This window comes from Lipotes vexillifer, unplaced genomic scaffold (assembly GCF_000442215.2).
Source record: "Lipotes vexillifer unplaced genomic scaffold, Lipotes_vexillifer_v1.1 scaffold141, whole genome shotgun sequence".
Classification (NCBI taxonomy): Eukaryota; Metazoa; Chordata; class Mammalia; order Artiodactyla; family Lipotidae; genus Lipotes; species Lipotes vexillifer.
Genome location: NW_006792108.1, coordinates 1664700 through 1691655, shown reverse-complemented (window position 1 = coordinate 1691655; position 26956 = coordinate 1664700). Strand labels below are relative to the sequence as shown.

General features: G+C 40.4%; 1 protein-coding gene across 5 annotated transcripts in view; it reads right to left on the bottom strand.

Moving 5' to 3' along the window:
* Nucleotides 1-6880: 6880 nt before the first annotated feature.
* Nucleotides 6881-26956, bottom strand: part of MYBPC1 (myosin binding protein C1) — a 100276-nt gene continuing 80200 nt past the window's right edge. For 2 of the 5 annotated variants that reach the window (XM_007465349.1, XM_007465351.1), the window contains 8 exons: nucleotides 23551-23639; nucleotides 20368-20563; nucleotides 17509-17648; nucleotides 14807-14966; nucleotides 13779-13915; nucleotides 11943-12129; nucleotides 8312-8354; nucleotides 6883-7169 (listed from right to left, as the gene is read on the bottom strand). In XM_007465349.1, the coding sequence (XP_007465411.1) occupies nucleotides 8341-8354; nucleotides 11943-12129; nucleotides 13779-13915; nucleotides 14807-14966; nucleotides 17509-17648; nucleotides 20368-20563; nucleotides 23551-23639 (923 nt within the window). In that variant the 3' untranslated portion in view covers nucleotides 6883-7169; nucleotides 8312-8340. Of the gene's footprint in view, nucleotides 7170-8311; nucleotides 8355-10014; nucleotides 10074-11942; nucleotides 12130-13778; nucleotides 13916-14806; nucleotides 14967-17508; nucleotides 17649-20367; nucleotides 20564-23550; nucleotides 23640-26956 lie in introns of all 5 variants that reach the window. The other 3 variants (XM_007465348.1, XM_007465347.1, XM_007465350.1) reach the window with 3 other exon arrangements.

Genomic DNA, 26956 nt, shown 5'->3' with positions numbered 1-26956 from the left:
AGCATGTGAGGGGTGGTGGCAGTGACTCCACGCTGGGCTCTCACATCCTGTCCAAAGTCGTTCTTTCTTCTGCAGAGAGGAGGGCTGTCGAGGTAGACAGGGTGAAGAACCTGTGACAGAGATAATGCCCGCGAAGCACAGAAGCAAGAGCTCTTTTCTTTCTAGTGTTGATTTTCTCATTGCCGTTTCCTCTTTCTTTAGTTCCTTGTCTGGTGAGGTTGTTTCTGGCTTCATTTCTGTCTCGCTGCTCTCGACTGCCCTTCCCTCTGTACAAATAATAATGTGTTGGTCTGTCCTCCTTTCCTCCCTCCTACTTGACGTTGACCTTGGTCTTGGCCTTCACTGAGCCCTTTCTTGCCACGCCCTCCCTGTCTGTCCATCACTGTTGCTTAACTTCTTCAGGGAGTGGAGTTACTAAAGGCAGACTTTGGGTCAAAGTCCATGCTGGCCACTATGAAGACCTGACAGTCATGGAAAGACCCAGGAAATAACGTGTCTCACCGTGGAACTCCCGCTTCTACTGCTAGATAATGTTTCTTGAGCCTTAGCTAGGAGCTGTGAAGGAGCACATAAAAATAACCCCACGTATAGAGGCTCTGTCCCTTCTTGGCAACCTCCATTATTACCCTACCTGCATCTAGCTCAGTGGTACTGCCCAGGGCAGGAATGAGAACTGAGTTTACAGTGAGCCCCCTTGGACACTCAGGAATGAGGCTGGGATGGCCAGCCCAATGGCACTTTATCCCATAGCTTGCAGGGGCTACATCATTTGGCTCTCCAGTGCTTGGAATCTTCCAAATGACCACATGACTTCAAATCAGCTTTGGTTTATTTTGAAACGTGGCTCCCTTCCAATTATTCCTCATCCCAATTGCCCAAGAGGGATGCAATACAAAGTCTGAATAGCGGCTCCTTTGTTTGCCACAGTGTTGCTGGTAACGCCTAGCTGTTTTTTCTTTCTTTCTTCTTCTTTTTTTCATTAACTTAAAAAAATTTTAAGCCAATGTTTTTATTTTTTAATTTTTTATTTTTTTTTTTGGCGGAACGCGGGCCTCTCACTGTTGCGGCCTCTCCCGTTGCGGAGCACAGGCTCCAGACGCGCAGGCTCAGCGGCCACGGCTTACGGGCCCAGCCGCTCTGCAGCATGTGGGATCTTCCCAGACCGGGGCATGAACTCGTGTCCCCTACATGGGCAGGCGGACGCTCAACCACTGCGCCACCAGGGAAGCCCTAAGCCAATGTTTTTAAATTAGTGTACAATATCTTTAATGTATTTTCTTGGTCTCCGAGACTAGGATGAAGGTGAGAGGAGAAGGCTGGAAGGATGAAATCTCTTGCCTGTGGATAGCTGTGTAAGTGCTTACCTATGAAAAACAGAGACATTCTCTCTAAAGCTATGGCTTGGGAGGAGAAGTTATGGTCAATTACGCACTTGAGTGCAAGGTTTTTGCCTTTAAAGATGTGAGTCTGCCAGTGCCCCCAAGCCACACTCTGAGTGACCTTGGAGGGCCCCCCCCCCCCCCCCGGGAGTGTTTAACTGCTCTGTCACCTCCCTGATGTTTTGTCCCTAGTAATCAACTCCAGATAGAAGGAAAATATTTATCTAGGCCAGAGGCTACTCCAGCCAGTGCATCTGGGGACAGAGAGAGACGATCAGGTGAGTTTAAGAGGGTGATGACAGCCCTTAGAATCAGGAGAATTGGTCATTCCATTAGTGCGTTTGTTTCTCTCGGTCCATTCTCAGTTATCAAAATTTAATTACAAAGGATTACATAAATTACGTGCTACCTACACGTAGCAATCAGCTAAATCTTTGGTGCAAGGATGGTAATTAGTGACCCAGCTAAAATAAGGAAATAAAAATAGAGTTCAATTTAGAATCAAGTAATGTTACAGGGAGAGTTGGTGAGAAGACTGTCTGGTTTTCTTATTCCTTATTCTACTCCTACTCCTAGGAGCAGAAGGCCAAATTTGTATTTCTAGATTCCATTCAAAGGAACTGAAATGAGGAAGGAGATGGAGGGTCAGGCCTGGAGTCAGGTGAGAGAGATCTTGGTAAAGGGGCGTGAGGGGGGGACCAGGAAAGGGAACAGAGGTAGTTGGGGGCTGGCTGACCCCCTCGTTTTTATAGCTCACGTACATAAATGTTTAGAAGTTATAAGTCAAGCTAACCAATGGTTAATAAAATAGTTGTATCCTCCAGTTTTTTGGGGGGATACCCTCATAATGACCTAGAAGGCTAGATTTGAACGTAGAATTGTCAAAGTCTTCAGAGATACAAAATATTGTGGCCCACCGAGGCTCAGGTCTCCCTGTGCTTTCCGCCCTGCTCCCTCCTGCACCATGAGGGGTCGCAGGTGCACACAGGCAGATGCCGTGCCTCAGTCACATCCTCCACACCCCAACTCCCTGACAAACAGGTGCCTCTAGGCCACCCACTGGGCCTCGGGGTATATATTCTGGCCACTTGGTTCTTCCTTGGGGGTTTGAACTCAAGGAAAAGGCCCACAAAGTCTTTAAAAGTGGACTTGGGTGCAGTATGCAAGAAGGGGGGCGGTTCATAAGAGTTCTAAGTATGCACATCCCCTTGGTTCCATGGCCTCCCTACTTTGTGGAGGGAGATATGGCTAGAGGAGGGCCAGAGTGAGGCTCTTGAAAATATAGAGGTCCCTCTTGCCCAGGTCCAAGGCTAATACTAAGTGGTAGAACTGTCCAGTCTCCCCACAAAGAACATGTTTAAATGTAGCAGATAAAGGGAATTCTCTGGTGGTCCAGTGGTTAGGATTTGGTGCTTTCACTCCATGGGGCCCGGGTTCTATCCCTGGTTGGGGAACTGAGGTCCCACAAGCTGTGCAGCGTGGCCAAAAAAAAAACCAAAAAAAGGCAGTAGGTAAATAGCCAAGCTGTGGCCTTGGAGGTTGTAAGAGCGCAGGTCCACACTTGTCAAAGAAGTTTGAGTCACTTGTCTTTGGCTGGACTCTACTGGGTTGGACCATAGGCATCCTGCAGTCACCAGTATAGCCTGAAGACCAGAGGCCTTTCCTTCTCTCCATTTTCTAGGCACCAAGAAAGATTCCAGTTGACCCAGGGCCTGAGATAGGACCCAGAAGGAGGGCAGAGAGAATTTCTCAATCTCTCTGGCTAGTGGGGAGCTCAGAGTCATAGTTAATTTGATTTAGAAAAATAAAATCATGTGGCATGTCCTGTACTCCAACCTAGTGTGATACATGCATTGATAATAACAAATACATAAACCACATTATCCAATTTCTGAATCCTTACGGTGTTCTCTTACGCCTGCAGCCTGCTCTGTGTATGTGCTTCCCTTTGGGTAGTAGTGTGGTATATTATCAATTTCTTGAAAGCAGGAAGTGGCTTATTTCTCACTGAGTTCCTAGCTGAATCCATCACAGTGCCATGCACACATCAGACATTCACGAACTCATTTGTTGAGTTGAATAGAATGTTTCAGAAATCAATTTAAAAATGAGTGGTTAAGCAGTATGGTATTGGCACAAAAACGGATATATAGATCAATGGAACAGGATAGAAAGCCCAGAGATAAACCCATGCACCTATGGTCAATTAATCTATGACAAAGGAGGCAAGAATATACAATGGAGAAAAGACAGTCTCTTCAATAAGTGGTGCTGGGAAAACCGGACAGCTTCATGTACAAGAATGAAATTAGAACATTCTCTAACACCGTACATAAAAATAAAACTCAGAATGGATCAAAGACCTAAATGTAAGGGCAGACACCATAAAATTCTTAGAGGAAAACATAGGCAGAACACTCTTTGACATAAATGGCAGTAGTATCATCTTTGACCCACCTCCTGGAGTAATAAAATTAAAAACAAAAATAAACAAATGGGACCTAATGAAACTTAAAAGCTTCTGCACAGTAAAGGAAACCATAAACAAAATGAAAGACAACGCACAGAACGGGAGAAAATATTTGCAAATGAAGTGACAAACAAGGGATTAATCTCCAAAATATACAAACAGCTTATGCATCTCAATATCAACAAACAACCCAATCAAAAAATGGGCAGAAGATCTAAATAGACATTTCTCCAAAGAAGACAGATGTCCAAAAAGCACATGAAACGATGCTCAACATCGCTAATTATCAGAGAAATGCAAATCCAAACTACAAGGAGGTATCACCCTACACCAGTCAGAATGGCCATCATCAAAAAGTCTATAAACAATAAATGCTAGAGAAGGTGTGGAGAAAAGGGAACCCTGGGAACCTTCCTACACTGTTGGTAGGAATGTAAATTGGTCCAACCACTATGGAGAACAGTACGGAGGTTCCTTTAAAAACTAAAAATAGAACTACCTTATGATCCAGCAATCCCACTCCTGAGCACATATCTGGAGAAAACCGTGGTTTGAAAGGATACATGCACCCCAATGTTCATTGCAGCACTATCTGCAATAGCCAAGACATGGAAGTAACCTAAATGTCCACTGACAAATCAATGGATACAGAAGATGTGGTACATGTATACAATGGAATATTACTCAGCCATAAAAAAGAATGAAATAATGCCATTTGCAGCAACACGGACGGACCTAGAGATGATCATACTAAGTGAAGTAAGTCAGACAGAGAAAGACAAGTAACATATGGTATCACTCATATGTGGAATCTAATTTTTAAAAAGTGATACAAATGAACTTATTTACAAAACAGAAACAGACTTAACAGGTATCAAAACCAAACCTATGGTTACCAAAGGGGAAAAACATCAGGAGTTCAGGATTAACATACACACACTACTATATGTAAGATAGATAACCAGCAAGGACCTACTGTATAGCACAGGGAATTCTACTCAATATTCTGTGATAACCTATATGAGAAAAGAATCTGAAAAAGAATGAATGTATGTATATGTATAACTGAATCACTTTGCTGTACACCTGAAACTAACACAACATTGTAATTCAACTATACTCCAATAAAATTTTTAAAAAATAAAAATAAAAGTGAGTGGTTAAGGATGTATTGCCTTATTCCAATGTTTCTTGGAACTAGTAGGGTTTTTTCTACTGCTATATTCATGTAGATGAAAACATTCATTAAGCCTCCTTTTAAAGTGAGTAATGCTTAAAAAATTTTTAATGTTGTATGTTCAGTTCCCCAAAAGAATTTTTGGTAAATCCTGTGACATAATGTTTTTCTTTAATAGAATGAAATTTAAACAAAATTAGAACAAAATTATAGGAAAGCTAATAGCAATGACAGCTTCTGATATTTTTTGTTCTTTGCAGTTTCAAAATAGACTTTTTCTTCCTCATGGGAACTTTACAGTAAGTACCCTTAATATGAGGAGACATCATATGTAGAAAAATAACATTACCTAGCATACAATACAGTTAGAGAGGATAAGTCATGACTGGGGAAGCAATATTTTGTAGAAATGCTCTATAGGTGCATTTAGGCAATGTTTATAAAAGGCATAACAAATTGACCATGACTTGGCAAAACGGGTCAGAGTATTTGAGTTAAGCAACCAGCCCAGCAGCTGCAATGAGGCCCTGACCCAGCAGCGAGCTGCAGGGACCACGCCGACAAGTTTGGCCACACTCTTGTTTGTTTGGTTTGCACATGGACATATGGTCTTCACGTCTTTATAGATTAGCCAGATTTCTCTTATGTAAAATATCTTATCCAATAATGTGTAAATAGGTTTCCTGATTAACATGGGTATTTACATAGGAATTGCACACATTATTATTTTGAAGGTAATTGAGAACATGGGGTGACAGCCAATATTCTTAACAGCCATAAGGCAAGATCACCAATCAAACAAAACAGAAAAAGAGGCATCCACCAGAGTCTGGACAAGAATTCAAGTTTTCCCTTGCTTTCCCCAAAAGTATTGCAACTACCCGAATCATCCACTCCTTCCCTTTATGAGCCCCACAACTACTATCCAGGTTCCTGGCTATCATCACATCTTCCCAGCTCTGATCTGGAAAGAAAGCAGAGCAGAAACTTTAAGATGCTGTCCCAGGACGCTGTGGGTCTCCCTGTAGGTCAGGATGTATTTAGCTCCTAGAACAAAAGGCCAAAAGAACAAAAGGGAGGGAGGCGAGGGAGAAAACAATAATGGTACAGTACTTGACTCCCCCTTCTACTCCACTTCCCTAACGGAAACTTTCTCCGTAACATCAGGAAGAGTGAAGGATGTTGCTAAAAAGATGACAGGCTTGCACGAATGTTTCTCAGTTTCTAGATTTGGGGAAAGGTTTTCATCAGTTTGAATGGAGGCCATCAGCAAACTCTAAATCTGTAACCGCTCTGTAGGCTGCAACAGCTCTCCATCACTGTGACTAGCTGTCTTGGCAGGAACTCTGGTGGATTTGGCCAGGATGCTATGCCAGAGACGTGATTTGGGTCAGGCCTGAGTTTGGTAGCATCTTGGCTCCCAGCGTTCGTCCTCCGTTCTGGCTGATCATGTAAACCCGAAACACATAAACGAATACTGTGTCATTTCATCATAAACACTTCAGATTTATTGTACCATTCATTGAATACATTTTGCCTTCAGTTGAGAAAACTTGTCTGAAAGACTTTAAAATTTCTTGTAATGACTTTAAATGGGGAAAAGGGCACAGATCCCCTGGTGTTAAGTAGGGTTGTATGAAATAAACAACTCTGCTTAGAAAAATCTCTTAGCTCAAAGGAAAGATGGGTTTTTAAGATTCTATTACGGTGTATTGTACTGTTTTTTTACTCTAGGGGAAAACAAAACATTTAGAGCCTACTATTTTAAATTAAAATAAATGCTTTTGCTTATTCTATAGCTTGCTTTTTTTGGAAAGTACAGTGACCAAGCACAGACAACAATGACCAAAATGCTAACTTCAAATGAGATTTTGTTTGCAATTTTTAATTAAGCAATCTGTGCAAACATCTTTTTTTTTTTCTTCAACATCAGGAGGAAAGAAAACAACCACACTTGGGAGCCTGGGAGCAAAACAGAAAATGCTTTCTCATTGCAACCCGATTTCAAAGCAGTGATGAGCAGAGCGGCAGTGCCCAGGCCCTTAGTATTCCTCAGGATTGCTTGAGTGCAAGTCTCGCAAGTATGAATCAATTACGCTAGGAGGCACACCTTGCAAGAGGAGCCTGCAGAAGGAAAGACCACCTAGAAAGGACGAGAAGGAAAAGGCAAAGTCAAAACCGTCTACATGTGAAAAATCCCTGAAACAAGACTTCGTGACTAGCTGCCTGGAAACGTGACTAATTATGTTCCAGTTAGTTACAAAGATTCATTCAGTCCCTACTTGGAAAGCTTCTCCTGGGTTTAGCACCTTTAGAATCTAAAACGTTTGGCATCTAGAAGGAAAAGCAAGTTCCCTGCAGACCCATAGCAGTTTTTTGCTCCCTACTATTATTCGTTCTTAATTTCCGCACTAGTTGGAGAGTGTTTATTGCTCTTTTCGAGGTTTTGAGGTTCCTCTATAGATGATTTAAGTGTTCTGATTGAGTGGCAGAATAAATGCAAATCATGTTACAAATCAGTGGGAAGAACTGTTTCCAGTTTGTTAATGTTCCTTTCAATTAAGCACAAAGAGTTCCCATTCAAGCACATGGGAGAAGAAAAAAGGAACTACTCCTTTAACTTTGGCTATTCATACACTGTCAAAAGTGCAAAAATTGGAAATATTTTGTTAAAAATAGTAAAACCTGTCCAATACCTTCTGAAGGTGAGAGAAACACCTACTAATATTTCATACTTACCCTCCATGGTTCTGAATTATATTTAAAAAATAAAAGTACCCTTCACGAGAGAACCCATGAAACCATAAAAATGGTCCTTTAGAGAAGTGTTTTACTACTTGCTAATAAATTCACGTCCAGACAAAAACAGCATGCCATTTGAACATTCTTAAAACTTCTTTAATGCAATTTGGGAAAGTCATTCTCCTCTTTTTTTTTAAAAAGTCACATATTGGAAGAAATGATGCCACTTATGTACATGTCCATTCCTTGATGCAAAGAGCTCAGAATGCTTGGGTATCACTCATTTTCATCTACATTAAATGCTTTAATTCATGCTCTACTGCATTCAACAACTTGCTTCATGTCAACAGAAGATTGTTGTGATGAATAAGTACTAGCTGTTAATGGCAAGATACTGAAATACACATTAAAACTACAATGTTAGGGAGTTTAAATAGTCTATTTTCATTGGGTTGCATAATGAAAATCATGCCATACTCCACAGGCTTTGTATGGCTTATGACAGTCATAAGCTTCATATGCCAAAACCATATGAAAGCTTACCTTAGATGATAATATACATTCAAAAATCCTTACTGTGCTACAACTAAGGAAAAGAGAGAGAGAGAGAGAGAGAGGGAGGGGGAGAGAGAGAGAGAGAGAGAGAGAGAGAGACATGTTGTAAGCATTAATAAAGTGCTAAAACCAAAGTTGAGTACTTGTTGGATGAAATTATGGTCACGATTATGATGAGGTGATTTCATTAATCCTTAGTCAGGTGAAAAGTACAGGAAAATAGAAGCGCACGGAATGGGGGAGGGGGGGGGAGAGAGAGAGAGAGAGAGAGAGAGAGAGACATGTTGTAAGCATTAATAAAGTGCTAAAACCAAAGTTGAGTACTTGTTGGATGAAATTATGGTCACGATTATGATGAGGTGATTTCATTAATCCTTAGTCAGGTGAAAAGTACAGGAAAATAGAAGCGCACGGAATGAAGGGCTGGGATCCAGTCACTTCAAAAGGATCATTAATAGGTAAAACATTTATTAATATGCACAACCACTTTGCCTGAGCAGGTGGCAAAGCCAATTCGACCGTAAAGTGAATAATTATGGTAACAGTTTCCAAACCATTAGCTAAAGAAACCCCCCTACAACATATATATATTGTGTTTTTCAACAACAGAAAAACATGGACAATCAACAAAGCATAAGTATACATATATATATATGTTGAAATTCTAAAAGGCAAAATTATCAAGTGGATATAGAAATTAGACTATTCTAGAATATTGTATTCTGAACTGACTATATATGACTGATCTAACTAAATGCAAGGCTTAAAAACACAGGCTAGAAAGTGACTATACGTGCAATCTACAAAACTTTGAAAGAGTCCTAATTCTTTCCTCTTTCGAAAGTTGATGTTATCTCTAGAAATTCAGAGAGCAAACACTGTAAACTCAGGCATGGGTCTATGTCATTAGAGTTTACATCAGGTTGCTAACCTATAGCCCCAGAGAACTTCTTAATTTGCTCTTCCAAATAGGGGATCAATCATACATATACTGTAGGACTCATTTATCGATTAATACATTTAGTAATGGGGCCTAGAATTTTCTTTCCTTTTAAGTTCATGAATATATGAAATAATCTTGGTCCCATGAAACTATCCAAAATGTTCCACGGATAGGTGGGTTACAGACATTCTACTAGAGAATTTTTCATTGGAAAATCTTAAATATGAAAGTTTCCAGATATTGGATCCAAACAGTCCAAATAGTTTTTTATCTGTGTCCTCGCCCCATCAAAAATGCCCAGAACAATTTTTCTACAACTTAGCAATGGAAAAATGTTCAATTTTCTGAACATCAACATGAATCTAACCAACCCACAATGGAAGCTATCTTAAAGGAAGAACATCTCTCTCTACGCTTGAAAATATTAAAGAAATGCCAAATGATTCCCAAATTTTGGTAACCTTATATCTAAAATGAGGTCATATTCAAATGTGGCTTTCTGGCTTTATTTATGGGAACCTGTGGTATGGTCCTTAAGTTTTCTGACAACACTTATTCCTATATTACCTAATATCCTTGAATAATTTTGCCTTCCTTGTTCATGGCATAACCACTGTATGCCATGAGCTGCTAAGAAATACAATTAAAAGCAAATGAGAAAGACAAGCTTTACATGCAAAGTGCGATTTCGTGTAAGAGGAATGGAATGGAAAGAAGAAATATCCAGTGGGATATGAACTTATAAAACCTGTTGCTGCCCCGCCAGGAAGACTGGTTGTCCAGGGGAATTTACTCCTTGATATATCACTGCAGAATTAGAATATTTGCACCAGTATTTACTTATTCTTGGTTGACAGTCTTACTTTATTTTTTTTTTTTTCCACAGCTTAACTTGATTCAAGTCACCTATTATCAGATAACAATCTGATGATAAATAATCTTGGCTTTACTTTTAGGACCAAAAGCTTTTACTAATATATCACAGTTGATACCTTATTACGAATTTATATACTAGAATACACTATTTATGTTATTAAATTCAATTACTATAAAGAATATAGCATTTATATGCATAACATTATTCACTTATGGAGGACCCCAAATGTTGAACCATTCTGAAACCATCATTTTATATCATTAGCAACATTCAGGTATTTTCAAAGCATGCAGAAGTGGTATTGGGTTTTTGATTTTTGCGTTCTTGTGTTTTGGGTGTTGGAACATAAGTACCAACAATACCTTGGAACTAATAAGGAGTTTAGAAACCAGATGTGTTTGCAACTATGACCTTAATCTGCATTTAAAGCTAATAAATAGGACTTCACTGGCAGTGCAATGGTTAAGACTTGATGCTTCCAATGCAGGGGGCCCGGGTTCACTCCCTGGTCGGGGAACTAGGACCCCACGTGCCGCGTGGCACAGCCGGAAAAAAAAAAAAGCTAATAAATAGCTAAAAGAACAACATTTAAATTTGTTTCCACTATCTCAATAGTAAAGTTTGAAATTTTCTAAGAATATTATATTCTTTACATTTAAGAGGAAAAACACTTAAAAATTTTCTTTCTTTCAATTGTGAATCTACTATCCTGTATTATCTGAGGATGGACAAAAATCATAACAGAGAGAATACTGGATTTTTAAAGTTACAGAAGGAAAAAATTTTTTCGAGAAGTTTCTCTACTATATTTACACTAGATTTAGGACTAAAAAACTTTTGTTGTTGTTGTTATTGCTTACATAAATACCCTAAGCATTTACTACGTTTTTTCTAAAATAGATATTTATAAAGTTATATCTGACTTTTAGATTATAATTCCTTCATTATAGAGAGGTAGGAAAAGTAAAGACTTTGGTTATCACAAAATGGCAAAATAATGCAATAAGAATGAGAGAAGAGACATTAGGATCATGTCACTCCTTATCTCCTAACGGTGACTCTGACAGCTGTAAGAGTTTTCATCGTATCCCAAAAGGTATTGATTGTCAAGAGAAAAACTTCAGGATAGAAATTATACTCAATTAATATGAAAACTGGTTAAGAGGACAATTACACTGAGACTTTTCTACCACAGAAATCTTTATGTGTTTTCTTGGTTAACGTTAGCTGCAACACTTCTGAAAACTAGTATAAATGAAATGCATACCTACAAATGGAAATTCTCTACTGAGATTTTAAAAGGAACGGGTTATGATATGTGTATGCTGAATTCTACATGTGTAATATTAAATACTAAATTAGCAAATTTACATATACATAGAAAGTTTCACAAAAATAGTAAACTAATTAAAAATAGTTAAATTCCTCAACTGCAGTTTCATTAGATGTGTTTTTACATGAGGCTTCTATTTATCTAAGATGGACTACGTCACCAAAGTAATACCCCTTTGACTTGATTCATTGTTACCATGCTGTGCATATACCACAATTCATTGAAATTAATAGTGCTTTAGTCAACAAGAATTGCAAGAGATGAAAGTAAGTCAACTTAAAAAATCAAGTAGCCATCACAAATAAGAGTGAGTTCAGAATGTAAAAATGTCTTCTCTCCCCAAATCTTACCCCCCCTTCCTCCCCTCCCCCAGAAAATGTTGGCAAGTAATTTGGATTTGGCAGTAAGGACAATAATTAAATGATTTTCTTTCATTTCAGTCTACACAAGATCTGGGATGTCATACCTTTCACCTCCAGTTTGCATTCAATCTCCATTGTCCCAAGGTCATTGACTGCCTTGCAGCTGTAGGTGCCTCCGTCATAGGGGCTGGGCTTTCGAATCTCCAGAGTACAGACTCCCTGGTTGCTGAACATCCTGTATCTTGGGTCATCCACAATAGCAACTTTGTTTTTCATCCAGGTAATTTTGGGCTGAAGATGGAAGCAAATTAGGGCAAAACGTATCTGTACTTAGCCTAATAATAGACCATCAAAGCCAGTGACAGAATTTTAAAGCATGGCTTAGAAAGGAAATACTACATCTAAGAAGAATCCACGTCAGCTTGAGAACGGTTTCTCTCAAATTAAATTCTACTTAATGCTTGGCAAGAAAGCGAATGAGCAGTTCTGAAGAAGCCAGCCAGATTTGTTCAGAGGACAGCCCTGGGGCAATCTTCCCCAAGATTCAGTTACATTTAAATTTGATCTACAGGTCCATGAGGTTAACTCATCCTGGAGAGTGTATATTGCTCGGTGTTTTTCAAAGAATCCCTGTAAGGTGTCATCACCAGCCAGTTTTCTCTACTTTCTTTCCCTGACATGCTTTTCTAATTCTTTATGGGCTGCTTATGCCTCCTCACCATTTAATCTCTCTTCTGACATCTGTTTTCATCACCTGGTGGCAATGGATGGATCTACTCCAAACAGATAATCCCAGATCAATCGCCCAGGAAGGCTACTCCATTCTGCTTGACTTCTGAACTACAGTCGATACCACTGACTTGCCACTTCTTTTTCATATTGTCTTCTTCTCACTTCTGTAAATGCACACCCTCCACACTCTCTCCTCTACCTCTTATTGATTTGTCTTGCTCAGACCCAAGAGACAGCACTTCTCAGTGTCCTTCACACCATCCTCTTCCTCCTTCCGCCTTTCAAATGGGAGTATTTCCTGAGGCTCACACCTTGCTCCTTGACATTTTGCTTCACTACTCTCTTTCGTTTGATATTCCTTTCTAGAGCCTTGGCTCCAAGGGGTGGGATGCAGCGTCCCCATGCTTGGGTCACCCAAACCAAGAGTCATAGCCCTCACCTTTCTCCCAAGCTCTGGCGATGCTCTCCTCGCCTCCTGGTCATTCCCGCTTGAATGTACCAACATCACCTCCAATTAAACACGAATTCAGCATCTTCCTCCCACCCTCAGGCTGTCTTCTCCCTTTGACTTCTCTATTTCTGCTCATGGTATATGCAGGAAAAATATCACTGTTTGCAGTTTTTCCAAATTCTAGGGCACTTTCTCTCAGTGCCACCCAGGGATAGATAGCTCCATGGGCAACATTCCTTAATTTGCTGTTCTTTTCAAATGCCAGCAACATGAAACCTGAAATCTTTTCTAAATCTCTTCAGTCAGATGCGATCTCTCCCTTCCTGGTACTCTGTACCCTTATCACTGTACATTCGTATTCTGCCTTGCACTATAGTACAATTATTTGCTTTACACTATTACAGAAAGCTTGATAAATCAATATCACCGCCTAGTTTTTCAGGTGACACAATATTACTTCCATCTCTTTATCTCTCAGTTCTTTTAAAAATAAGTGGTTTGGTTTTTCCTTAGAAAGTATCCCTTAGTTAGTAAAGAAATACAAATATTTTTTCTACATTTAAATAGTGTCCTTAATTATCCACCAATACCACCACCCTGTACCCCCCTCCCTATCCCAGAAAAAGACACAAATAGCAGTTGGAAGCTCAGTTTATATTACTACTTATAATTATGACATAGTGAATATAAAAGAGGGAGTTTGGAATTAATTTTTAAATTTAATTAATGTGATTAAAAAAACCCAAAAGCATGGTACCTTAGGATTTCCTCTCACACTGCAGTTCAGGGTGGCATTGTAACCAGCTATAGCGTAGGTGTTGACCAATGGCTGAGTAAACATGGGTGCCTCTGTGAAATTGAAGTCTTCATACACTGGATTTTTGTAGATTTTACCTTAAAAACAAGCAATAGAGATATACAAATTGGCCTGAGAATATATTATTCTTAGCATACTTGACTCACCTTGAAAACTTCCCTGAGCTTAGAAAAACATGTGTGAAGGCCACAGGGTATTCATTCAGAAGGATACCAATGTACAGCCCATCACACACAGGAAAGAAAGCCAGAGGGGTCATCTGGAACTGAAATAAGTATTGGGAAGAATTCAGTGTCTGGGTGTTTTGCTCAACAATGTGCTTTAACATGAAAGTAACGAGGAAGGGCCGGAAGGACATGGTTTATGAGGAAATGAAATGACAGGGGTGGAATCCAACTTCTCCTTTCATTGAAAAGTGGCTCTCATGTGTAGCATCCTTGAAGGTGTCCAAGAATAAAAGTAACCCAAGCTCTAAAAGTAAATGGTGACTTTTTCCTACCCCTGTGATTTTAGCCATTGAGAGACCCACTACCCAGATGTTGCCATGAATGAAAGCTTGTACGTTAAAAAATGCAACCATAATATAATTTTCCTTAAAATATTTTACTCGTAAGATTAACATTTTGGTTGGACGTTCTTACCATAATTTTATTTATTTATTATTTTTTATTTCTTACAACAACAGAAATTTATTCTTTCACAGTTCTTGAGGCCAGAGATACAAAATCAAGGTGTTGGCAGGGCCACGCTGACCCTGGATATTGTAGCAGGGAATCTGTTCCTTGCCTCTGCCAGCTTCTGGCGGCTGCCAGCATTCCCTGGCCTGTGGCTGCATCTCCTTACCATAATTTTAAATGTGTGTTTATGATATTCTTAGCCCCTTTCACCACATCTCTTTTTCTTTCTGTCTTCTCTGTCTCATCACTGAAAATCAAGGTTCCCAGATGTCCAGCCCGCTTCCAACTCACCATCCTTGGCAATCACGGCACTCTCTTTTGTCATTGTTGCATCCTCACTGAGGCCGCACATGTTTTCAGCAAAGACCCGGAAGTAATACTCATTTCCGATAACCAGTTCAGTAATGGTGGCACTGGTTCGGTGATAATGCTCAATGACAGTGAACCACTCCTGAAAAAAAAAAAAAAAATTGAGGAAAATCACTTAAAAATACACAGCTATTTCACCTGTTGATTTGAATAAATAACAGGGATGTTGCATTAACTGAGAGGAAAAAAGAGCACTAATTTTTTATACTGAGGGTAACAGAAATGTATATTTAATTTGTTTAACGCTTTACAATTGATTTACCCTTGACTACGTCATTTAATCTTCATTTACACATTAGACTCATTTACCCTAGATGTGGATGGAAGAAATTTTCATATATTGAGGTATGAAGAAGTCATTCTGGCTTATATGTGGTTTAACTTAAACTTTATGCTAACTGGAACAGCCCGTTTGGGGGCCTAATAAACATACACTGTACATCTGCTTTAATCATTTAAAGAAAAGCATGCACTGTCCAGAAGTGACGAAGGTCTCTTTTGAAGATCCAGATAAATGCCTCCTTTCCTGGGACATCAATGCTTGTACTCCTTCCGTGATAAAGCTCCCCTCCTCAGGCACCACGCTCCTAATGACTTGCTGTGTATGTGCTGAACTGTCTCTTTTGGAAACCCTGAAGGAATGTATCCCTGTCATATCTGAGGTTCTTTGTTCAAACAAGGTTCACAACTGTGCTGAAAGCTATGCTTCTGTGGAGCAGTTCCTCAGAGCTGTCTGAGAGGCCGTCTGCCGGGCTACAGTCCTCTCCTCTATTCTTTTTTTTTTGCGGTACGCGGGCCTCTCACTGTTGTGGCCTCTCCCGTTGCGGAGCACAGGCTCCGGACGCGCAGGCTCAGCGGCCATGGCTCAAGGGCCCAGCCGCTCCGCGGCCCGTGGGATTCCCCCGGACGGGGCCACAAACCCATGTCCCCTGAAACGGCAGGCGGACTCTCAACCACTGCGCCACCAGGGAAGCCCGAGGAGCTGTCTTTTTGTTTTTGATCCACCAGCTAGAACAGTGCTCAACAAATAGTAAATGAATGAATAAATGAATGTGTTGGCATACATCACGAAAACAATGTTTATGGAAGGTATAAAGGACTATAGGAATTTAAGTGAAAAACAGCATCTGTAGCCACAGTGAGATAGTGGTGTGGTGACCTCCGGGGAAGTGCACTGGGCAGAGTGAGAATCTTCTGGTCTGTAGGTCTGCCCTTGCTGAAATGCACCAGAAACACAAGGGGGTGGGACTGGGGTTCCTCTCCTGTCAGCAGGCAGACCTCAGACACACGAAGCAGCAGGAAAGTCCTAACTCAACTGAACTTGACTAGATATCTGAGAAGAAAACTGTTGGCAATGTGGTGGGGGTGGAAGAATGTGGAGCACCTGGAGGCAGTGTGGTACCCCTGGATTCATTGCCAGTATCTGGACCAAGGTCCAAAGAAGAGCCCTCATTGCTAAGGAAATCCAAGGTGGTCAATACTTCCCCTGCAAAGTCATCCATTGATCTAGCTCTCAAGCTGTCCAGGTTTGGCTGAAACATGTTTCTTTAAATGCCAAGTCTTATTTTGTCATGTAACACCCACCCAGGGGTGGGGGGAAAGACATGCTAGAAATAGTTTATGGAAAGGCAAGGCTTGAAATCCATTCCGGTTACTTAGACTGCTCTTTCCAACCCTCTCCCCTTCTATTAATCCAATGTAACCTCATACCCTAAGTTCTTACTGAGATCTAGTAGTGTAAATGCCTGCAGACTTCCTATCAATATCATTTGGTATGATGTTTTACTCTTCCTATGAGAATGAATAGTGGCTCCAAGCCATTCTGTGTCCAAACATTCATTTATTCATTCATTGACTTACAGGTAGAGCAATAGTAGCTGTAGTGGATGGATTCTGATTCAGAAAGACCTAGACTTTAACGTTTAAAATCTGGTGATCTAACATAGGTAATAATAATTCGTACGCCAACTGAGTTGCTTCTTGAATACTCTAAATGCTTTTCCTCCTCAGGACCTTTGCATATGCTGTTACCTTTAGAATCTTTCTTTTCTAACTGGATTTTTTTTTTTTTTAAGACATCAGTCCATGCTACCAACATTCATTTTACAAGGAGAAAGAAGTTGCATGGGTGCAGATCTGAGTCAGAATCCAGAGTGAGTAAATATTTGTTGAACGAATAACTTTACTGAATTCTACTGAGCATTCTGCCAGTTGCTTTATGTTGTTTTGGCCTCACTGCGTGACATGCAGGATCTTAGTTCCCTGACCAGGGATCGAACCCACACCCCCTGCAGTGGAAGCATGGAGTCTTAGCCAGTGGACCTCCAGGGGAGTCCCTGTTTTAGCCTCTTGATAAACAAGCGAGGTAAACATCAGTGTCCTTATTTTACAGATGAGGGAAATGGAGATCAAAGAGGTTAAGTGACTGTCCATGTGTATGTGGTTTTAAGTGGAAATGCAAGTCCAACTCTTCGTGGCTCCCAAGGCTTTACCCTTTCCACTGCGCCACATCACTTCTCCATGACCCTCATGAGTTCCTCACCAGAGACGACCTCATGCTTCCCCCTTTACTTGTGATGAAATGTTATTTTGCTGCTGCTGCACCACAGAAAGCCAGACCTTACCATGCTCTTCTTGTCGGCCTTTTGGATCGTGTACCCTGTAATGGCAGTATTTCCATCATCCTTTGGTGGTATCCATGATAGAGCAACATTCTCTCCCCAGACATCGTTGATCTTCACAACTTGGGGTGGACCCGGACGGTCTGTAGGATGAATTCATGGCATCACTGTGAGGTCACTTTCCCCCCAACCTAGACCTTGTTACAGGAGGATATTTAAAAATGTCCTTTTCTTCCTGTATTTCTACCCACGTTTCTTTTGCATTCTTCTCCAGAGAAGTACAATGCACTCCTACTAATCTTATCTGGAAACCCCTGACCTTCATCTTCATGGAAAGAGAAGGATTTTGAAAAGAAAATGTAACTGAAACTTCAAACATCATTAACCATCCCTCCAGGGGCCGACTACTGGCAGTGAGTCACAGGCTATCCTGCCTAGTGGGAAAGGTAAGCTGATGCTAGACTTGAAATCATAGAGCCTACCTGGGCTGTGTAGCTCCAGCTTTCGGTGAGAGGCCCGAAGCCCACAGTCTGTGAGAGAGGTCCTCTGCTGCACTCAAAAGGCACCTTTAATGGGAGTGAGGAAAACTTATTTCCTCTGCCATCTCTCCCTCCAAGATTCATTTGTATTTATCAGTGTTTCCATTTTATGGAAGTAGAATGCATTAATGAAGAAATAAAGTCTTTCTTCACTTTATTCTCTCCACTATGAATTTCTGTGACCTCTGACCTTCCAGTAAATTGCAGTAACATTCAGAAAGGCCAAAAGTCAAGTAAACGAAAACTTGGGGGGAGGGATAAATTGGAAGGTTGGGACTGACATACAACACTAGTATATATAAAATAGATAACTAATAAGAACCTACTGTGTAGCACAGAGAACTCTACCCAATACTCTGTAATGACCTATATGGGAATAGAATCTAAAAAGGAGTGGATATATGTATATGTATTCACTTTGCTGTACAGCAGAAACTAACACAACATTGTAAATCAACTATACTTCAAGAAAAATTAATTAATAAAAAAGAAAACTAAATCTTCATTGGGAGGCCGCCTCAAAAAAAAATCACGCATAGAGGTCCAAGGAAGGACAATAATCGTATTATGTATCAGAGAAATTTCACATCTGTTATCCTTTGCAGTGCAAGCAGTACCCTTTCTGTTCTGAAATATTTTTCAGGTATTAAAATGCAACTATAATTATTTCTATTTGAAATGTCAGATTGAAAAGAGTAAATATCAGAGTGCTTTCTGGTCATGTTTTTCTCTCTTTTAAGCAACATTTAAGATGCAGTCTTCATGGGCTCCGGGGGTGGAGGGAAACCACAGTGATAAACCTCACTTCCTTTCTACAATTACCAACAATGAGTCTCTACAACCACAGTTTTCTATCTCCTGTTTTCACCAATTTGTCCTACAGACAGATGTCTTCTCCCTGTTCAACTTCCCACCTGTACCCCAGGTCTGCTTTGTCTTCAAAGTTCACGTTGGCTTTTCAAACACTTGCTCCCCAACAGTAAATGGCTAGATTTTTACAGTCACGGCAGAAACATAAATTTGGGACTAATAAAATAAGTAGGATACTAATTGTTACTATTTATTGAACACTTTGAGTGACGTGCCAGGCACTCATAACTACCTGGTAAAGTAACTACATGGCAAAGTAGGAAAAATAAAAAAGCCCTTCCTCGTGTTTCAGGGGGCAAGTCTCTTCCAGACCCAACCACAAGGGCTTCCATTAAAATAGAGCCAGCGCATAGCACAGGGAGATCAGCTCTGTGCTTTGTGTCCACCTAGAAGGGTGGGATAGGGAGGGTGGGAGGGAGATGCAAGAGGGAGGGGATATGGGGACATATGTATATGTATAGCTGATTCACTTTGTTATAAAGCAGAAACTAACACACCATTGTAAAGCAATTATACTCCAATAAAGATGTTTAAAATAAATAAATTAATTCAATGAAATTAAATGGAGCCAGGCCAGACCCAAGGGCACATAGAACATCCTCAACACTCCTTTCAACTTAACAAAAATCAAGACAGTTTAGTCAGCACGAAAAGATTGCTTAGTTTAAAGGACATGAACTTTCACCTAAGGGAAGGTTTGCCACAGGAAGCTGCTCCTTTGGTTAAAGAGCCTCTAGTTCTAGCACGTGTGCTAAACTCTAATCATAAAATTGACTGGAGACAAGGCTTCTCCTAACTCTGCTCTTAAATTTATTTCCTGACATTGCAAAAATTATAGAACAGTTCAAGCGAGAAGGGTCTACTTGTAAGAGATCCTCCCTCTATTGCCCTAACTGTGGAAACAAGTAAGAACTAACCTTGTTTGGACAGGTAAGTATCTAAGCACTGCACGACCAACCACAATTCAGTCTTTAACTGTTTAACTCTGTTTAGGTATACCTTTCTTACATTTAATAAAAATTCTTCATTCTCCATTAACGTTACTATTAGCAAATTTTAAATGTAGTAAGAAACATGTTAAACTATATCTAGAATCTATAATGTTTTCTTAATGCAAGAATTCAACATGGGAAATAGTTTGATCATTGAAGAGTTGAGAAACAGAGTAAGAGAGAACTGGATTGTAAAACATTACTGATAGTTTTCACTAGAAAGTATATACATTAATTTTCTTTACTGTATATGCCCTAAGTCTCCCATGATTAGCCCTTTTAGTCAGTGAAAAATTATTCTAAAATGCTAACCATTCTTCCTAATTTATCTATTTTTTTAAATTCTGAAAAGAGGAATTTTCTGTAGAGCCAGCCTAACAGAAGAAATTCTGACTCTTGCCTTATTGACAAGGACAATTTGCCTCCATATATAATGTTCTAGTTCCCTCCTCCAAACCTACCAACAACCTGGATATCAATGGATGCAGTTTCCACGTATTTTTCCACTTTGACCTGCAGATCATATTTCCCAGAATGGCTCCTCTCTGCTTTTCTGATAAATATGATTGTATCGGTCTCAGAGTTGCGAATGTTGATCTGATTCTTATCAATAGGTGCACCATCTTTCTTCCAAGTTACTTCTGGTCTTGGTTTTCCCTTAAAAGAAAAAAAAAAAGACAGAAAAAGTAGAGGCAGGAGGGGATCAGATTGTCTCCAGATTTTTTTTCAGCATTAAATAAATGGGCAGTGGCTTACCCCATCCTAGGCAAGTTTGGAAAATGGCCTGGTGGTGGGCAGTTATAGCAGTAACGTTAATATTCACTACTGCCCATTGATTGCATTCTGCATGCAAGGTACTATGTTAGGTACATGATATTTATAACTTCCCTGACTCTTCACATCAGGATTATCCTCATTTTTTTTTTTTTACCGGTACGCGGGCCTCTCACTGCTGTGGCCTCTCCCGCCGCGGAGCACAGCCTCCGGACGTGCAGGCTCAGCGGCCATGGCTCACGGGCCCAGCCGCTCCGCGGCATGTGGGATCTTCCCAGACCGGGGCACAAACCCGTGTCCCCTGCATCGGCAGGCGGACTCTCAACCACTGTGCCACCAGGGAAGCCCCCCCCCACAACTTTTTTTTTTTTTGATAAAGGTATTAAATGACTTGCACAAGGCCTTGCAGCTAAGTGCTGGAAGCTGGTCTTCTAGCCAGGTCTTTTCAACTCCAAAGCCTGCACATCACAGCCTAATGGTTCAGAACATGGGCCCTGGGACCCTAGAATCTGTATTTGGATCCTGACTCCACTACTTAATAGCTGTGTGACTTCGGGCAAGTTACTTAAACTCTCTGCCTCAATTTCCCAATCTGTAAAATGCAATGAGAGTACCTTTCTTCAGGGTGGTTATCACAACTGAAGTTCTTAGAAAGCTTCTGTGCACTGCAGAGGTGTTTCATTAATATCATCTACATGCTAATGATTATTGTTCCACTGTACTGTGTTGCTCATTTCAGACTTGTCTGTAATTCTCTCTCTGTTCTCTCTAGCAGCTGAAACTATTCTTTAAGAGCAGACTTTGAGTAATTATAATCTCATTCAAGGACATGAGTTTTAGTTTACATTACAAAGAAAATTCCTAGGATTCCTCAGCACGCAGGCTCACCCCACAGACAGGAACCAAGCATTAATTCCGTTGGGAAACGCACAGCCTTCCCATGGGCTCCTAATGTGACTTGTTGATAGGTTCTGCTAAGGAATGTGAGAGACACACATCAAACCCCTCCACACAGGGCTTGAAGAATGGTTGCAGGTGCTCAGATGTGCATATGGGAAGTAGGGAACAATACTGTTAAAGATGGGAAAAATAGTTCCAGGTCTCATTTCCTTAAGTGTACAATTTACTATTAATCACTGGGGGGAAAAAATGAGTTCTCTGATAACGTATGGAGTGAAAAAAGCACTGGATTCAGTGTCTGGAGATACAGACTCTGTTCGTGGCACTACCATTTATTTGCTGTGTGACTTTGGGCAAGTCACTTAGCTTCTCTGAATGTCAGTTTCTTCCCTTCTCAAGGTGGGTAAGGAAATCTGCCATTCCTGCCTCACAAGATGTATCTGGGGCTCAAATGAGAAAAGGTTCGAGAACTTTAGAGGTTACATAAATATACAAACATGACATACTAGTCTCATCATCCCCTTCCTAGTAGCTGACCAGCCCCTGGGATGCCATACCTATGAGGTCCCTGTTCTCATGCTCTCTCCTCTCCCAGACCCAGGGACAGAGCTGAATACACTCTCCCATTCCCAATAAGATCTGGGAACTGGGATTAGCCCTAGCTGTTGACATGATGTGGAAACTAGAGGGCTGATTCAGCCCCAGTCCAGGGCTGGGGCTGGGTCCTGGGTGCCCGCCTTGTGCCAACTCCTGGTTTGTTTTTTAGGCTGCGGGAGGACAGAAGTGGGAGGAACCTTGCCAAGCCACTGCCTTCCTCGTCTGCTGTGCTCACACTCACGTCCTCCTTGACTTCCGTTCTGATTTCAGGTGCTGCGTATGCAGAAGCTAACTGCCTCTTCTAAGGCTGGGCCCCAGGTGCAGTGAGAATGGCCTGAACTGGCTGTCCCTTTAGGTTAGTTTTCATGGGAGCCTGTGTTTGAACCAGCTCTGCGTGCGTGTGTGTGTGTGTGTGTGTGTATCCAAATGTTGGCAGAGACCTAAATTCTAGTTCTAAGGCCATGCTGTCTGACGTAACAGCCGCAAGCTCAAGGTGGCTATTTAAAGTAAAACTAATTCAAATTCAGGAAAATTAAAAATTCATTTCCCCAGTTGCCCTAGTTCCTAGCTGCACCTTTGAAGTCCTCAATAGCCACATTTGGCTGCTGGCTACCATATTGGACACTGCATACACAGAACATTCCTATCATCACAGAAAGTTCTATTGAACAGCACTGTTTAGAGGCATAAAAGGAATCAAATGAGTAAGGAGGTAATGGTGCAGTGGGTGTTTGTGTGTGTGTGTGTGTGTGTGTGTGTGTGTGTGAGAGAGAGAGAGAGAGAGAGAGAGAGAGAGAGAGAGTCCAAAAGTGATTATCATATGCAAAGCCTGGTTAATCTTACAAATAACAGATTCTTTTGAGAGAGCGATGATTTAACAATGTTCATTTATTTCAGTTAGGGACATCAAAATTTCAAATTTCAGTTATCCCTCATTGGAATTTGGGTGATTTGAGTGTGGTTTGGGGTAATCATGGGAAGTAAGGACATGTTGTTTTCCTGAATGTTACACCAAGAACTTCACTTAAAAGGAAGATCAGTTTTACAGATGGATAGAACCAGAAAGATCTTTAAGTATTTCTTGTTTCGGTGTCTCCTTGGTGTTTCCTCTCTGGCCCCCTGTGGTCCCTGAGCCTCAGATAAGACTAGGCCTCATTTATCTCATGCAGAAGGAAAATCCAGGACACTTTTATAGATTTCTGTACTTGTAAAGCAGGAGGTTGTTTAATCCCTCTCCAAATCTCTTCTATCCTTTCCTGCCTTTCCTCTGAGGTAATTCTGAATCACGAATAACTTAAATGCTGAAGACCCTCCCTCTACTCCTTAAACACGCCAGCATGGGAAGGAGAAAATGAGCAACGCTGAATTATTACCTGGAAAGGTATAACCAGATTGATGGCTTCTCCAACTCTGCGGATATAGGTTTGCTTTAGGTGCCTTGGGATGCGAATCTTTGGAGCCTCTGAATGAGAATAGAAGAGCGTAATTTTGCAGTCAGTGTCATACACTGGAAGCAGCTTTACATAAGCATACTTGCCATGATACTCACCAGGACTTCCCTACGCTCATGTCTCTGAAGTGAAATCTTAGTTGGGCTACTAACAGGTTATATGTGGTAACTTTGGTTCCAAATGTTTCCTTTAGGGAGAGATGTTTTAACAGTTTGACTCAACAAGACTATTCCCTGACCTCCTTAATTTTACTACAACCTCCTATTTTTATTATAAGCCTAAAGCAACTTTATAGAAAAGCACTAAATTTTCTCTTAGGACCTTATATATTGTTTTCTTAGTTTCTAACAGTGAGTATATTCTCCAACGAACATTCCGTAAAAGATCTACAGTCACCACATTAGCTGGTAGGGCTGCCCATTTTTTCTCACCAGAAAATAATAATAAAAAATGCTTTAGCACCTATAGCACTTATTATTTATGTAATTATGTCAGCATTTGATGGTAATCTTCCCCCTTTATGACTAAGGTGAAGTATATAATAGGCAGCCGTAGCCCACTGTATATTCATGTTCATTAGTTAAACACCATGAAGATACTAGAACATGTGGTTGTAAACCCGTCAGAAGCAGAGAATCAAGGCTCATGGCTCACAGGGATGAGGTGGGTCCTATCACTTGAGGGCTCTGTATGGAACAGATACTGGGATAAATGCTTTTCACGAAGCGACCAAGTTAAACCTCACAGCCACCTTATGACACAGGTACTGTTTTTACTTTATGATAAAGAAGCTAAAGCAACAGGGGTTTAAGTCACTTGCCCCAAGGTGACATAGCCAGGATTAGACCTGGAATCAGCTTCCACTGCCTATGCTCTGCTTAGACACATGGACTGCGGGGTCAAGAGAGATCTGGTAAGCTGTGACAAAGCGAGAGAGTGGCATGGACATAATATACACTACCAAACGTAAAATAGATAGCTAGTGGGGAGCAGCCGCACAGCACAGGGAGATCAGCTCGGTGCTTTGTGACCACCTAGAGGGGTGGGATAGAGAGGGTGGGAGGGAGGGAGACGTAAGAGGGAAGAGATATGGGAACCTATGTATATGTATAACTGATTCACTTTGCTATAAAGCAGAAACTAACACACCGTTGTAAAGCAATTATACTCCAATAAAGATGTTAAAAAAAAAAGAGAGATCTGGGTTTGAGTTCCAGATCAGACAGTAGATCTGGTCTCAGTCTATTCCATAAAACTGGGATGATAACAGCATTTAATTCACAGCACTGTAGTGAGGATTAAATAAGGTCATCCATATAAAGCGTTTAGCATAATGGCTGAGAATAGTAAATGCTCAATAAACTTTAGGGGAAGAAGATGATGATGATGGTAGTGGTGGTGATTACTGAATGCTAGAGCTGGAAGAGAACTTGAGAGATCCTCTAACTCCCTAACTTTACATAGGAAGAAAAGGAGACTCAGCGAGGTTCTGTAGCACATTACACCATCATCATAATAAAAGCTAACGTATACCAAGGGCTTATTATGTGGCCAGCATTCTGTTAAGCAAATAACATGGATTAATTTATTCAACTCTCACAACCTCTTGATGTGAGTACTATTATTGTATATGTTTTGCAGATGAAGAAATTAAGGCTCAGGAATATCAAGTCCCTTGCCTGAGACCACATGGTTAATAAATGAAGGAAACAGAACTCAGTTTTCACAGTCTGTCTCCAGAATCTACTAAGAAAATGTGCATGCTTCATACTTTCTACCATCCACCCATCGACCCATCCATCCACCCATCCATCCCCTAACTTACTCCCAAAAGGTTTCAGGCAGTCACACCGTAAGTCTGTGGCTCAACATGGTCCAGACCCAGATGTTCAGACCCCTTCCCGACATTCTTTGCCCTGGAGCACCGATTCTCAAATTTTTTGGTCTCAGAATCCCATTACACTCTTAAAAATCATCAAAGGCCCGGCAAAGCTTTTGTTTATGTGGACTGTATCTATCATATTTACCATATTAGAAATTAAAACCGATAAATTTTGAAATACTTACATATTTATTGCTTGAAAAATAATAACAACATAAATATCATTTAAATGAAAACAACCATATTTACATTAACAAAAACTTGTGATATGAGTGGCATTATTTTATATTTTGGCAAATCTCTTTAATGTCTGACTTAACAGAGGCTAGCTGGACTTTGTTTCTGCCTCTAATCTGTTGCAATATGCTGTTTTGTTTGAAGTGCATGAAGAAAATTTGTCTTCACACAGACAGGAAGAATATTTTCATAAACTTTTCAGACAATTGTGGGTATTCCTCTTTGATTCTACACTAAGACACGAGCTGTAATTTCTTAAGGGTTAGCTGCAGTATGGAATCTGAAAAATTCTATGAACTTTTCATATCTGTTACATTAAACCCCATTGGTCTGCCTTCCATTTTGAATGTATCTTACCCATGCATGATTTTTTTTTAACTTGCATTGGTCATTTGGGAAATATTGCTTCAATGAATTATGCAGATTGTCCAAATGTTGAAATACTGCATTATTCAATGTCAAAAAATTACGTTTGCTACTATCACCACGCACTTCATTAGAAAAGATTTTAAGTACTGGAAAGCTGCCAAGTCCATGATGGTGGATACCAGTTTTCCATAATTTTAATTTTTGCTTCAAAGATTAAAGTTTTTCATTGACAAGTTGACAATAAATACTATAAGTTGTTTTCCTTCAAGTAACAGGCTCACTCCATTCATTTTCTAGAAAATGTCTGCCAAATACCCAAGTCTGACTAGCCAGAGTTTGTCACTCTGTCATTCTTTCGAGGAAGAATGTTTCATAGAAAAGGTCGCGAGTTTAGGCTCTAATTCAGTTGCACAAATGCTTTTCCTAGAGACAACCATCGTACTACGGTATTTAGCGTAAGAGTTTCACATATACTTTGCATTTCATTGTCATACAGAGTATAGAAAAAAAGTGTACTCAAGAACCAAGGTTTAAGAACATTAATGATTCATATGTATCATCAAGAACACTCCAAGGCAAAGCTGGCCCTTTAATTTTAATTGCGAGTGCACGGTGGTGAGGAAGAAAAGACCAGCCAGACAATTTGGTGGCGCAGATTAGATCTGTGCTAAGGCACCAGCAGTTTTACACACCATCACTTTTGTACCATCAGTGCAGAGGTCAAGCATTGAAAAGGGAAAAAAATGTGTTCACATTATTATGAAAATGGTTTTAACCTCGCAGACTCATTTGAGCCATTTTGCTGCTGTATGGTTTGTTTGAAATGCTCCCCCCCCCCCC